General features: G+C 50.1%; 3 protein-coding genes and 1 pseudogene across 3 annotated transcripts; 1 reads left to right on the top strand and 3 right to left on the bottom strand.

Annotated features, from left to right (window-relative positions):
* Positions 1-2,355: 2,355 nt before the first annotated feature.
* Positions 2,356-3,606, top strand: LOC117844059 (putative disease resistance protein RGA3). Its single transcript, XM_034724836.1, has one exon. It carries the CDS (start codon positions 2,356-2,358, stop codon positions 3,604-3,606), a length of 1,251 nt encoding a protein of 416 aa, XP_034580727.1.
* A 16-nt stretch (positions 3,607-3,622) lies between these two features.
* On the bottom strand, positions 3,623-5,777 carry LOC117843423 (DIMBOA UDP-glucosyltransferase BX8). Its single transcript, XM_034724011.2, has 2 exons — positions 4,746-5,777; positions 3,623-4,665 (listed from the first exon to the last, which is right to left on the bottom strand). Exons 1-2 carry the CDS (start codon positions 5,377-5,379, stop codon positions 3,779-3,781), a joined length of 1,521 nt encoding a protein of 506 aa, XP_034579902.1. The 5' UTR covers positions 5,380-5,777; the 3' UTR covers positions 3,623-3,778.
* Positions 5,778-5,985: 208 nt separating this feature from the next.
* On the bottom strand, positions 5,986-9,618 carry LOC117845765 (UDP-glycosyltransferase 76C2-like; annotated as a pseudogene).
* Positions 9,619-10,127: 509 nt separating this feature from the next.
* LOC117842762 (DIMBOA UDP-glucosyltransferase BX9) lies at positions 10,128-12,021 on the bottom strand. Its single transcript, XM_034723269.2, has 2 exons — positions 11,241-12,021; positions 10,128-11,071 (listed from the first exon to the last, which is right to left on the bottom strand). The coding sequence occupies exons 1-2, from the start codon at positions 11,773-11,775 to the stop codon at positions 10,188-10,190; spliced, it is 1,419 nt and encodes a 472-aa protein (XP_034579160.1). The 5' UTR covers positions 11,776-12,021; the 3' UTR covers positions 10,128-10,187.
* Positions 12,022-13,708: the final 1,687 nt, after the last annotated feature.

Raw genomic sequence — 13,708 nt, 5'->3', positions numbered from 1 at the left:
CATGAGAATTATCTAAAAGGCTGCGAATGGAGTCTCTAGTTAGGAATAGTAAGATAAGATGTGCATAAACTATTGATCTTCGCTAAGTTATATAATAGTGTGATGCCCTTATCAAAGTTTAAGACCACCAAGACCACAATACGGTTTCTAATGCGACATTTTGACTAGTAATATACATAAAATATATTATTTAAATAGATAGAGTTTCCTATTCTTTTAGTGGTTGGCGATATGCCTGTCACAGCGAGACGCTCGTTAATGGTAACTTCATCAATTTTGAGGATCTCCTGGCTCAGTTTCTACGAGGTACTTATTGGAATAGGGGCTGCGTGCGTATATTTAGTGTGCATGCGTATATATGAGTGTCTCCTTTTGTACTGTGTTAAAAAAGTCTAAAATAGAGTTGGACGATACGATGAAATAATGGACTTTTAGTGGGGATGTGGTTCAATTTTATGGTTCTCGACGGGATTTGTGATAGAGATGATATAGTTTGTCTGTTGTTAATGTACTTCCTTCCATGAAAGCACCAAATTATATAAGCGGATTGCTTTGCTTAATCTTGGAGTGCCGCATACCCACCGTTTCTGTATTTTTCTCAGCTAACAGAGTCACCAATTAACTGCAACCATTCGTTTCAGTCGTGCTCAAGCTCAAGTATGTTCATCAGGGGACTGTATCTAAATTCCAACGGTCCAAAGCCGTACACCAACCTTCTCTGTATGAATTCAATGGTCATTGAAGAACAGAGCCACAAAGAGCCTTCAGAGTCAAATGTGCAACTTCTGAACTAACATTTCCATCTTAATACTACTTATCAGTTCAAAAATGTAGAATATGTATTCCAATTTAGACTAATTATTTATATGTTTACTGATACAAAAGTGATCATTTTAGTATTAGTTTTGTAGTCATGATCTCCTAATTAGTGTTTCTTTTGAGACGGCAATGGTGGGTGGAGATCGCCCACCTGAACTCAAATTGATTAGGGCGTAAGCCCGAGTTTTTACAACACCGGCGTGGCGCGTCAGGGTACATTAGAGGGAGGGGAAGGGTAAACGTTTACACAGGACCGGATTACATAGATAGAGCAGAGCACCAGTCTTCAAGAAGGAAGAGATCAAAGCGGCGGCGGGCTTTGACGGCCCAGAGCCATGCGTGGCTGATCATCGCCGCCACTAAGGCAATGCGATCTTGGTTGATCCTATAAAAAAATCATGCGATTACAACTCTTCTAGATGATCCAGAGAAGCAGGAGGGTAGCCGTACGGCGGAGTTCACCAGGTGGTAGGGGGACGGCGTCAAGCAGCGCGGCCAGCCCTTGTGGCGGCACTCTGGGGAAAAATGAACTCCCACTTCTATCATCTCTTTCAAATTATGTTCTTGTCATTTTTTGCACACTTCCTTTTTACTTTTTATTTTTTTTGTCTTACCATTACGAAATTAATTTCTTTTTGAAGATTAAGAAAGAGCCAAAATAGCTTGAAATAAATAATAATTATTCCGATGAAACCTTCTACTCAAAATTGACCATTGATACACGGTATAAGCATAGCCTTAATGAATTAACTGACTTGTTTTACTTATTAAAATACAATTAAAATACAAAATCTAAATAAAAACTAAATCACAATGTTCCGATAAAAAACGAGCTGTTCTTGTAATATGAGTACCTTTGCGCTTTGCCGAGATGTAAGGGGCCATTTTAGGATTCCATTTCTTAATACCATTTCTTAATCTCCTAATTAGTTTGAGGGAGGAACTCTTTGATCAAAGTTTATCCTCGAAGAGGAAGATCATGCCAGGCCAAATTACTCCATGTAAAAAATGAACAGAAAGTATACTAATTTTGTCTTGTCGTGTAGAGACGAAATTTGTACTAAACAGCTATAATATAATCATCTGGTCAACAACGGGAAGCAACAACCGTTGGGTCAATAATGGAGCACATTACCTACTGTGGAAACGTTTGCATCTACATAGCCGCCGGCAACTGCAAATGTGCAACGCGTGAGCGTGAGGACGTTTCCTTATTCAGCATTCAATCTACCTCGCTGCCTCAGCCTATATAGTTACAGACAACTGATGAACTCTAGCCAAACCAACAATCCTCATCTTCCCCTGTCGAAAAGGCTCAGCATGGAGACCTTCATTTCTGCAGTCCTTGGCGACCTCGTCAGCAGATCAGTATCCTTCGTCGTCGAAAGATACTACCGGCGGCACAAGGGCGCAGCGGAGAACCTGCAGCGGCTGCGCCGTTTGCTGCTGCGCATCCAGCTCATCGTCTAGGAGGCTGAGGGGCGGCGCATCACAAACCAAGCCATGCTCCGGCAGCTCCAGATGTTGAGAGAAGCGATGTACGAAGGCTCCTACCTGCTTGATACTGTCATGTACCGCATGCTGCAGCAAGAGAGTACCAATTACAAATCTCGTGGTCAGTCATCATCTGCCCTGCCCAAATTAGGTCCAGCAAAGCATGTGTGCTTCTGTTCCAGGAGGGTGAACACGCCATGTCAAGGTGATGGGGTGAAGGAGGTGCAGGAGATGCTTGGAAGCCTGCGTGGCGTCATCGACGACATGGCGGAGTTCATCGTCTTCCTGAAATCATATCCTCCCATCAGCCGAGAGCCATACAGCAAGTACATGTTTCTCGAGAAGTGCATGTTTGGGCGCCAGGTGGAGATGGAGAAAATTACCAACTTCTTGCTACAACAAGATCCACCCGGCACGGAAAGTCTGCAGGTGCTTCCCATAGCTGGTCCAGCAAGAGTTGGCAAAAGCACTCTTGTGGAGCATGTCTGTTACGACGAGAGGGTGCGCAACCACTTCTCTTCCATAATCCTATGCAATGGATATCCTGCTGCTCCGGAAGGCGGCAGAGTCATGAAGGAACAAACCCATGATTCACATGGAAGGTCACTTGTTATCGTGGAGCTTGCTGATGATTTTGTTCTAGACGAGCAGTGCAAGAAGTTGTGCTCTGCAGGAAGGCACATGCCACCAGAAAGTAAAGTTATCATCACAAGCCGATCGGAGAATATCGCGAAACTTGGAACAGCAGGAGCTATCAGACTGAATTTTTTACCCCAAGAAGCTTACTGGTACTTCTTCAAGGTGTTGGCTTTTGGGAGCACAGATCCAGAGGAGCATCCAGAGCTAGCATCCATAGCTATGGAAGTCGCAGAAATGCTTGGTGGATCTTTCTTGGGCGCTAACACTGTCAGTGGGATGCTGAGAGCTAATCTTGATGCCCGGTTTTGGCGCAAGATCCTCGCGTTGCAGAGGAACCATGTAGAGAGGAATACCCTCCGTTTCGGGGAACATCCGCATAGTCTTCTTCAGAAAAACCGGACTGTTTATCTTTGGACTATGTCCAACAGAGCCATGTGGTTCAAAGTTCACTATCGTGAAAAGCGTTATCATGATCATGAGGTTCCGAAGATAACGCTGCTTGATGTTCAGACTGGAGGTGCTGAAACTCATGGCAAGTTTGAAGTCGTAGTGTGGAAATCACGCATACCCCCGTACCACAGCTACCTGATGAGCTGTGAGATGGAGGCGCCAAATCTGATGGCCAAGAAGAAGCGGCCTCACTCCATGATGTGATTCAAAATCATCTGCAGATACGAACACAATGTAACTGTCTCTGTTCATCGGTGGTTTTCAACATTTCATTGCTGGAGTCAGTTTCCTAGAACGTCGGACATGTAATGAATCAGACATCCACGATTCAACTCATTTTGTTCTAGACATTATTTGATAATTTTGCTGAGCATGACTAATTTGCAGTTGGCAGGGACGATATGTAATGAATTAGGCTATCTATGGACAAACTAGTAGCGGCAGATGCTTCCATCTTCAGACGGTGTGCCCTCTCCCTCATCCGAGCTCCTTCTTCCCCAACCATCACCTTCGCCACCGCCTCCGCGACGATTCCCCTCTCGATCACCTCCCCAACCTCCGTCCCAACCCCCCACACGTGCGTCACGTACCTCGCGTTCACCGTCTGGTCCGCGAAGCACGGCTGCACGAGCATGGGCACCCCTTCGCAGACGCTCTCCAATGTCGAGTTCCACCCGCAGTGCGTCCAGAACGCGCCAATGGCTGCGTGCGCCAAGACCTCTCTCTGTGGAGCCCATGTCACAATCTTCCCCCTGTTTTTGATCTCCTCGCTGAACCCATCTGGCAATGGCGGCGGAGCCTCCTCCTCGCCGCCGGCGACCAAGCCCGGCCGGACGACCCACAGGAACGGGACGCCGCTGCCGGCAAGCCCCCACGCCATCTCCTCGAACGCGGCGTGGCCGACGGTGGCCACGCTCCCCAGGCTCACGTACAGCACGGAGCGCGGCGGGCGCGTGTCCAGCCACGCCAGGCAGCCGCCGTCGGGCGCGCGCAGGGTGGTTTGCTCCGCCGGCGCCCGGGACAGCAGGTGTAGCGGCCCGACCGCGAAGACCGGGAGAGAGAGCTCACGCCGGATCTTGGCGAGCTCCGGCGCCTCGATCCCCTCGAACGTGTTGACGACGACGCCGGACGCCGAGGAACGGACGGCGCCGGCGACGCGGGCGATGAAGCCGCACAGCGCGTCGGCGTCGCTGCCGTCGACGCGGATCAGGTCCCGCACGCGGAGCGGCTCGAGATCCGGCACCAGCTCATCGAGCATCTCCTCTGCAGGATCGTTAGCTACGAGCTAATCAGCGACATGTGCATTCCAAGAGCAAGATCCAGAGCGAGCTCGACGGCCTTGCCTTTGATGGGAACGTAGCCGGCGTCGCGCAGCCGCGGGAACGCGAGCATGGTGCGGAACGTGGCGGCGCTGTCGGTCCGGAGCGCGACGACGGGGACGCCGAGCTGGGCGGCAGCGTCCACCGCGGCGTAGCACTGCCCATCGACCACCGCGCAAGCCACGGCGCCCTGGTCCTGGTCCTGGCCGCGGCGCCCGCGCAGCAGCAGCAGCGACGCGAGGGCGTCCCGGAAGGGCGCCTCGCAGGCGGTGTTCAGCGCCAGGAGCTGCCTGGCGATGTCGGCGCCGGGGCAGGTGACCTCGTCGGGGAGCGCCTCGCGGATGGGGACAAAGGCGAGCTCCGGGTGGCGCGCGGGGTCGGGGGCGTTGAACGCCGTGTGGAGGACGGTGACGGCGAGGCCCCGGGAGTGGAGGAGCGCGGCGAGCTGGAGCATCGGGGTGACGTGTCCCTGGAACGGCAGCGGGAACAGCACGACGCGGTGGCGGCGGCGGCGCTGTTCTTGTCCGGCCATCGGCTCCGGACGGCGGAGAGTGGTTGTGGTGGCAATGAGAGGTCTGCAGATGGTGACGCGGGATTGGTATGGAGCAGGAGTAGCGTAGAGAACCTTTGCTGATTTCAAATTTTCAATAAAATGCATCAAAAACAGAAAGATCAATTTGAGATGTTAGGGTAAAGCTTTTGTAATGGGCTTGTGTGCCAAAGTCTTCGGCTCTGATCTCATCTCATATTAAATTCTGTGGGATGGCCAATTTATTTATTGAAAACAGAGGACCATAGCAAAAACAGAGCCCAGGATGGCTGCAAAAACAGAGCCCATGGCCCGATACAGAGTGTTGACTCCTGGCACAGGTAGAGAAGAAAAAATTGGACAGAAAAGAAAAATCTGATTGGAGCAAGGCGCCTGCTATAAAATATCCAACAGATCGAGGAGCTCAATTATCCCCGGTCCAAGATCTCAGAGACACTCTCCACTATATCACTTCTAAGACTAAAGAGCAGTAGGCATCATTTGTGCAATAGTCACCGTCCATCTTTACAAACACTCACAGTTCAAAGATCCTAACTGATTCATTCACCAGTCGCCGTTGTTACAAATCTTTTTTTTGAATGGGTGTTCTGTAATAATCTTCGAATTCCTACGCAAGAGTTCTTTTTTTGTAACTAATCTACGCGCGAGTTAGTTGGATGGTCATTTTGCACAGATATACTCCAGGCTGAACCTAATATAAAGCAACATAGCACACCATGTCTTTTTTTAAGATAATGGATAGTAATCCAGCTTCAACATCCTCAAATCGAAGATGATGAGTTCACAATGTAATGGGAAACAACAATTATAAACCCAGTAGTTGATGTATTCAGCTGGAACCATGCAGGCGCATAACAATTCCAGACATCCATGCATGGTCCTTATACCTGACACTACAGCTACGAAGAAAGAACTCAAAGGGAAAGTATGTGATCTACCAACTTATCAACGGCCTGCTGAAAAGACCCGCTACTCTCAAGGCACATCCTCACCTTGTCCTTCAACTCCTTTGCTCTTCCCCTGATCTCAGCTCCCTCATCTTCTTCCATCAGCTTCCTGACCGCCTTCTCGATCCCCCCCTCGCTCTAGCACACCCTATAGCAAAACCCCAATCTTCCATGCATCCGCCACGTACCTTCCGGTCGCTTGTTGATCTCCAAAGGTGGGCCTCGATAGCATCGGCACTCCCTCGTAGTACTCTCCAATGTGGAGTTCCGTCCGTTGTGAGTCCAGAAGCCGCCCACCGCAGGGTGGGCTAGCACCTCCTGCTGCGGTGCCCACTCGATCACCTTGCCCCTACCTTCCACCGCCGACTCGAACCCTTCCGGGAGCTCCTGCTTCTCCACCCCAAGCACGAGACCGCGCCGAACGACCCATAGAAACGGCTTGCCACTGTTCGCTAAACCCCATGCGATCTCCGTAAACTCATCTTGGGTGACATGAAAAACACTACCGAAGCTCACATACAACACAGAACCGGGAGCTTGCGCATATACAGCCACTCGATGCAACTGCGATCCTGGTTGAGTAGGCTGGTCTCACCGCCATGGTTGGACGCGATGAGCTTGTGGAGTGGACCGACGGCGAAGGGCGGTATGCCTTTGGGGGCAAGGTCGTCCCCGATCATCCCGAGCTCGTGTGGTTCGAGAGCTTCGAATGTGTTGAGGACTGCACCGTTGGAGTTTGTTGTGGTCTCCGTGGCAAGATTCAGGATTTTCTGCCCGATTTCCTTGATGGGGAGCTTGCTTGGGTCGAACAGATCCCTCACTTGCAGTGGTGGCAGCTCCTTTATCGGCATGTGCAGATTGGACTCTGAAATAACGATATAAAAGCAATGTAAAACGATGTCCTATGTAGTGAAAAATTGCCCATTAGTAAAAGTAAACTGACTTGAAAGTTTTAATCTTTATCAAGATTTATTCAGGGGAAATTCGTTTGAAACCGTTGTACAGAGCTAGAAACAGAAGAAGATGGCACCGTATGGTCTCTTGTTGCTAACCTGTCGCTGGCAGATAGCCCTTGTCGTGGATCATGTCGTAGGATCTGAACAAGCGGAAGCAGGCGGCGCCGCCGGTGTGCAGCACGAGCGTGGGCAACCCGAGGCCGGCGGCGGCCTTCTGCGGGGCGGTGAGGGTGGAGTCGATGACCAGGCACGCCAGCCGGGGCTCCCCCTCCTCCGACGACCTTAGCAGCGACACGAGCGCGTCGCGGACGTGGCCCGAGGCCTCCATGGCGGCGTTGAGGGCGAGGATCTTGGCGATGCCGCCGCCGGCGGCGTCCGGGACGGCGTCGGGCACCGCGACAAAAGCGAACCCCGGCGGGTGGCGCGCGGGGTCCGGGGCGTTGAAGGCCGTGTGGAGGACGGTGACGGCGAGCCGCCGCGCGTGGAGCGCGCCGGCGAGCTGCAGCATCGAGATGATGTGGCCCTGGAACGGCAGCGGGAACAGCGTGAGGCGGGTGGCGGTGGCGGCGCTTCTGCCGTCCGCTCCTCCTAAGGCGACGGCCATTCTCGCCGGCTGGATAGTATGGTTCGATGATTCCTCCAGTCGGTGCTCCGGCTTGAGAGCTTGGAGTTGCTATATATAATCTTATCTTAGAGCATCTCCAAAAGTATCCTTAAAAAAAAATTTCCGGATTCTTCTAAAAAAATTTCCCAAAAAACATATCAGTACACAACAGATCGCTAATAAATAGCTCCCAATATTTCAAACACAGGTCACGTCATCGTATTGGGCCCATCGGAAGGGACGCACGGGCGTGCGGGAATCAGGATTGGGGGAGGAACGCCAACGCTAAAATATACGCGGTGGCAGGCTGTTTTTTAGCGTCGCTAAAAAATTGGGGAAGGTTTAGGTGGATTGTTGGAGTTCATTTTTTCTCTCTTTTTTCCTAAAAAAGGTATTGGGGGTAAGATTAGCAGCCTCTTCTAGTACTAATTGGAGGCTCCTTTTGTAGCTTTCAGGTAAGCCACCTAGGATATCTAGGTGGACACTCTAAAAAAAGAGAAATCCTAGAAATTCTCACAAAAAAGCAAAACATCCGACCATCAATCGATAGATTCAAATCATCAGTTATTGGATCTATTATATTTTCTAAAAAATTACCCACCTATACCATTATGAAAATAGCTTAAAGTAACCCTCTAAATCTATATATAAATTACCCACCTATGCCATTATATAAAATAAACTAAAGTAACCCCCTAATCTTCATCCAAATTACCCACTTATGCCATTATAAACAATATTTAAAATAACCCCCTAATTTGCAACTGAATTGCCTACCACTATTACTTAAAAAACTTAAAGTTAAAGTAACCCTTAAATTTGCATCTATATTACCCACACATACCATTATTAAAAATTACATGAGGTAACCCTACATTTGAATTAAATAACCTTAATTAAAAATATACAGCAATATACGATTCTAAATCATCGATATCTTTCACTATTGGTATATGATATAATAATTAAGGTCTATACGCATTATGTGTATCACCATTTATAAGGATATAAAGTGATGAGAATATAGATTTCTATGCTGAAATTGTATCTCAAACTTAGGGTTCATTAAACAAATTCAAGCGCATACCTGCGATGCAAAATGAAAAGTTAAAGATTATACATGTGGATGAAAATATTATAGAGTAATTAGTAACGAAAATCTAACACAATTGGATGAAGATATTAAGTATATATCTACATAAGTATTGTGTTCGAATATTTAACAAACGAGAAGTAGCTTATGGTAATAGTTTTGTAGCAATGTAGTCTTATTTTTTTTCACTGAAGACTCCGCATTAGTTCCCACGAGACAAGCTAGAAAAAAAGACAAATTCTCATAAAAATTAAAAACATCAAACACCAATCCTGTAAACTCTAATAATTATAGCCATTGATCTATTATATTTTCTAAAAGTTACCCACCACTGTCATTGTGAAAATATTCAAAAATGGGCTCTAAACCTGTATCTAAATTACCGTGCTCAGCTATTATAAAAAAATCTAAAATAATCTTATAATCTTCATCCAATTTACTAATACACATAATTATAAAAGTATAACTTAAAATATCATTCTAAAATTTTATCTATGTTACCCACGTGTGGCGTTATTAAAAATAACATAAATATTAATCTAATTATCTTCATGTGCATCATACAGAAATATTAAAAAGTAAACTAATATATGATTCTAATTTACCTATTTATGTCATTTTTAATCTAAAAATACTAAGTTAAAGTATATACACATGATGAGTGCCACCATTTAGACCATTTATACATGTATGTGAGGAATCGATGAAAAATATTCATTTTTATGCTAAACATAATGTATGGAGGATTGGAGGTGTGATACAAAATGAAAAAAGTACGAATATGGATGAAAACGTGCATCGAGTAATTATTAATTAAAAATCAATCACAACTGGACAAATATAGGTACATATCTATATAAGTATTATGTTGAAGTATTGAAAAATAAGAGAGTAGCTGGAAGTTTAATTTCTAAATAATTTTTAAATACAATAGCTTCTAAAAATATTAGCTCGTGCGGGAGCACGGGAGCACGGGTTGATGGACTGGGGGCAAGCATGATCTATCATTCATGGCCTCATCAGATATTTCACCATATACTGGGAGCTTGGTTGGAGGAAACTTCGTAAGCCACGGACGTGCGTGCTCTCGAAGCAGACACAAGGATATCATATCAAATTGACGGATTGGTCAAAGGTCACTGCCACTGTCCACTGTCCAGACAGGTAGAAATGGGCAACGGTTGACGGATCTTTTTTTGTTTTCTATACAATCTTGTGGATCCGGAGGAGGTTCTATTGAATGTGTCAACACTCTGTAAAGCAAATTACTTGTTCTTGTACTCGATGTTGCCCCATAGATATAACAAATAAAAGGTTCACAGAGACAGCATGTAGTCGACTAACTTGTCAATGGCGGTCCGAGAAGACCCAGACCCATCCAAGCACTCGGCAACTTTCCTCCTGAGCACCTCTGCTCTCTCCGTCATCTCAGCTCCCTCCCTCCCACCACCCATCAGCTTCCTAACAGCACCCTCGACCTCCCCTCTCTCCAGCTCGCCTTCCAGCTCGAACCCGACACCCCAGACCTCCTCCACGTACCTCGCGTTCATCATCTGGTCCACCGCGTTGGGCCTGCAGATCATCGGGACCCCTTCGCCGACGCTCTCCAGCGTCGAGTTCCACCCGCAGTGCGTCCAGAACCCACCCACTGCCCGGTGGGCCAGCACCTCCTGCTGCGGGGCCCACTGGATCACCATGCCCCTACCCTTGACGGCGTCCTCGAAGCCATCGGGTAGCTGCGCGATGTCAGTGTCTTGCACTAGGTTGGGCCGAACGACCCAGAGGAAGGGGTGGCCGCTGTTCGCCAGGCCCCAGGCCACCTCGACGAACTCGCCGGAATCCATGGCGGCCAGACTCCCGAAGCTCACGTACAGCACCGATCCCGGGGGCTGGGTGTCCAGCCACTCGATGCAGCTGTAGTCCTGGTCCAGGAGGCTGCTCCCGGTGGTCTTAGAGGAGAGCTTGTGGAGCGGGCCGGCGGCGAGGAGCAGCGGGAGGTCGAGCTCGCCGCGGAGTTTCTGTAGCTCGTCTGGCTCCAGGGCCTCGAACGTGTTGATGATGAGGCCCGAGCAGTTCCTCACGGTCTCGGTGATCCGGGCGATGACCTCGCGGACCATCTCGTGGCTGCTGATCTTGGTTTGGAAGAGGTCTCTCACTCGGAGAGGTGGCAGCTCCGGCACCGGCATGTAGAGCTGTGACTCTGCAGCAGGAACATACAGCTCAGAATGCAAACCCAACAACGCAGCAATCAAGTTCAAGTAGTAACTAGCAAAAAATGTTCCAAATTTACTGATGCGTAGAATGCTTGGGGTCGCAATTTCTTTCCTAAAATTTGGAATTCTTTGATGATTATATTGTGAGTTGCTGACCTTGGGAAGGCAGGTAGCCCTTGTCATGGAGCATGGGGTAGGCGAGGAAGCACCTCAAGCACGCGGCGCTCCCGGTGCGCAGCACCATCGTTGGAAGCCCGAGCTTCTCGGCGGCCCGCTGCACGGAGAGGAGGTTGGAGTCGATGACGAGGCACGCGGCGCGGGGCGCCTCCTCGTCCTCGTCCTCCGCGATCATCGCGGACGCCAGGGCGCCCAGCACGGCCGCCGGCGACGCCTCCATGGCGGCGTTCATGGCGAGGATGACGTCGATGATCCTGCCCGTCGCGGCGACGCCGGCGGGCACGCCGTCCGGGACCTCGACGAACCGGAACTCCGGGTGGCGCGCGGGGTCCAGGGCGTTGAAGCGCGTGTGGAGGACGGTGACGGCGAGGCCGGCCCGGGCGTGGAGCGCGCCGGCCAGGTGCATCATCGGGTCGATGTGGCCCTGGAACGGCAGCGGGAACACCAGCACGCGGCGCGGGCGCGGGTCGCCGCCGCCGTCGCGCACTCCTTGGACGCCATCATCGCCGGCCATCGCTACTCGCCAGCTGTGTGCCTTGAGCGCGTGCTCTCGTGGTGGAGCGATCGAGCTACTGATGGGTGATGAGCGATGAGCACTGCTCGATCCCCAAACAAGTCTGGACGTGACGACACGTACCAGATTGCATCATTGGAGGGAGGCAGCTTTATGTGTCGTGTAGTACCGAGTGCGTTGCAACCGATTTGTCCTGGAGTTGCAACGTGCCAACGCCCGGCGCCCGGCGGCTATGCAACCATGCGCCCATGTCGCGTTTGAAGCGCCGGCTAGCTTCTAGCACTTCGATTCCACGTCATTGCTGACGTTACGTAGCTTGCATTATTTGTCCGGGCGGCAGATGTAAACTGGTCAGGGCTTGATGGGGTACGTCTGTGAAAGGACCAGCTTGTTGCTGACGAGTAACTGGAAGGCCCTGCTGGACTCCTGGAGTAAAAGAAAGAGGAAGCCTGGCCTGCCTGGAGATGTTTTTGTCAGGCGTCTGATCATTGGAGCAACACAATGACACAATGCAAGTCTTTCTTTATTCGAAGAAAAATCAATCGCAAAAAAGTCTTGGAGCAAGCCAATCGCCCGATCGCATGCGGTGGCCAAACAAACACGACAAGCTAGGTCGCTGCTGACAACAAAACGATGTTTCTCCCAAATCATGTCAGCCGTCAACAACTCGTAGCAGCAATTCCAATCACATGGCTGGCTCTCCAGTGCTCTTCAGTCTTCACTTGAGCTCACGCGACGCGCGCGTCGACGTGATGGGCTGTCGTCCCTCACGAGCCACTGGGCCAGGCCAAGGCGTAGAACACATCGTTGATGGGCTCATGTGGGGAGGGGCTTGCCAATGGAGGCCTCATTGAAGCAGATCAAAGATTTTTGTTTATATATGGATCAGCTTAGTACTCACTCCCCCTATACCGGGAAACCTATCTGGCTTCCGGAAGCCCAGAAGCAACTTAGCTTCCGATGTTTCAGATTTGTGCGATCAATGAGAGCCGCACGATCTCCTTCTTCTTCACCGTCGCTGGGTCGTCTGCGCCGCCGCTCGAGCACGCGCCGGTGAGAGCCGAGGAGGGGTGGGGGTTGGGGGTGGCCGGCGGCGAGGTCACTGTCGGCCGGGGTGGAGGTTGAGGATAGTGGTGCTTAGGGTTAGGGCTTTGAGGTTCCAGGGGGCTTCAATGCCCGACGGCTTAGGAGGAGGACGGTGGTGGCCTGGTGGTGGTGGTTCGGCCTGCGGCGGAGGTAAGGCGGCGCAGGAGCACCACCAGCGAGGAAGGGCTGGACCTCCGGTGGCCTGAGGTTGGCGGTGGGGGCGATGAAGAATGCCGGATTAGGAAGGGCGAGGTCGAAGGTTGGCGGTGGCAGGTGGCGCGGCGGTGAGCTAGCCACCAGCCGGGATGGTGGACGAGGCAGCGGGGTGGGAGACGATGGGGGAGAAGATAGAGGTGGTATTGACCCGCCATTGTTCGTTGATATGGATAGATGGATAGATGACTCAGGACGATGGTTGAATGCATGATAAGGGAAGTACATCGTTATACCTTAGCAGTCTGCCAATCTCGTAGGTCAGTGCTACGTAGGTTTTTTTTTTGCTAATTTCTTGCCTGGGCTGGCCTGCTGCCACCAGCTCGAACTGTACATTGCTTTATCAGTGCGTCCGATCATAGGCCTCCTCGCCGGCAATATTAGCTTGTGCTACATATTTAGCATTCATTTTTCATTAGTTGTTCCTTTCTTTGCATCAGACGTATGACACATGCTAGCGTCCACACTGATTGTTATGTGTCTTCCATGATGTGTTCCGATTAGAACTGATCATGTCCTCGGGTGCGTTTACTACTTGCCTTATTACATGCTCCGCGATGCACTGTCTTTTTGGCCCGTCGTCTACTGCATAATGGCCTAGCAGTCGTCTCAACTTTACCTTGGACCATGGTTA

The sequence above is a fragment of the Setaria viridis genome, chromosome 2 (assembly GCF_005286985.2).
Source record: "Setaria viridis chromosome 2, Setaria_viridis_v4.0, whole genome shotgun sequence".
Taxonomy (NCBI): Eukaryota; Viridiplantae; Streptophyta; class Magnoliopsida; order Poales; family Poaceae; genus Setaria; species Setaria viridis.
Note: the sequence above shows the minus strand (reverse complement) of the source record. Positions and strands in the feature narration are given on the sequence as shown.

What these genes read in the sequence shown, in the direction of transcription:
- LOC117842762 (XM_034723269.2), bottom strand. Translation starts at nt 11,775, where the DNA reads ATGGCCGGCGATGATGGCGTCCAAGGAGTGCGCGACGGCGGCGGCGAC. An exon ending in GGGCTACCTGCCTTCCCAAG is followed by an intron (nt 11,072 to 11,240) that starts GTCAGCAACTCA and finishes TTCCTGCTGCAG; the next exon opens with AGTCACAGCTCTACATGCCG.
- LOC117843423 (XM_034724011.2), bottom strand. Translation starts at nt 5,379, where the DNA reads ATGCATTTTATTGAAAATTTGAAATCAGCAAAGGTTCTCTACGCTACT. An exon ending in CGGCTACGTTCCCATCAAAG is followed by an intron (nt 4,666 to 4,745) that starts GCAAGGCCGTCG and finishes ACGATCCTGCAG; the next exon opens with AGGAGATGCTCGATGAGCTG.
- LOC117844059 (XM_034724836.1), top strand. Translation starts at nt 2,356, where the DNA reads ATGTACGAAGGCTCCTACCTGCTTGATACTGTCATGTACCGCATGCTG.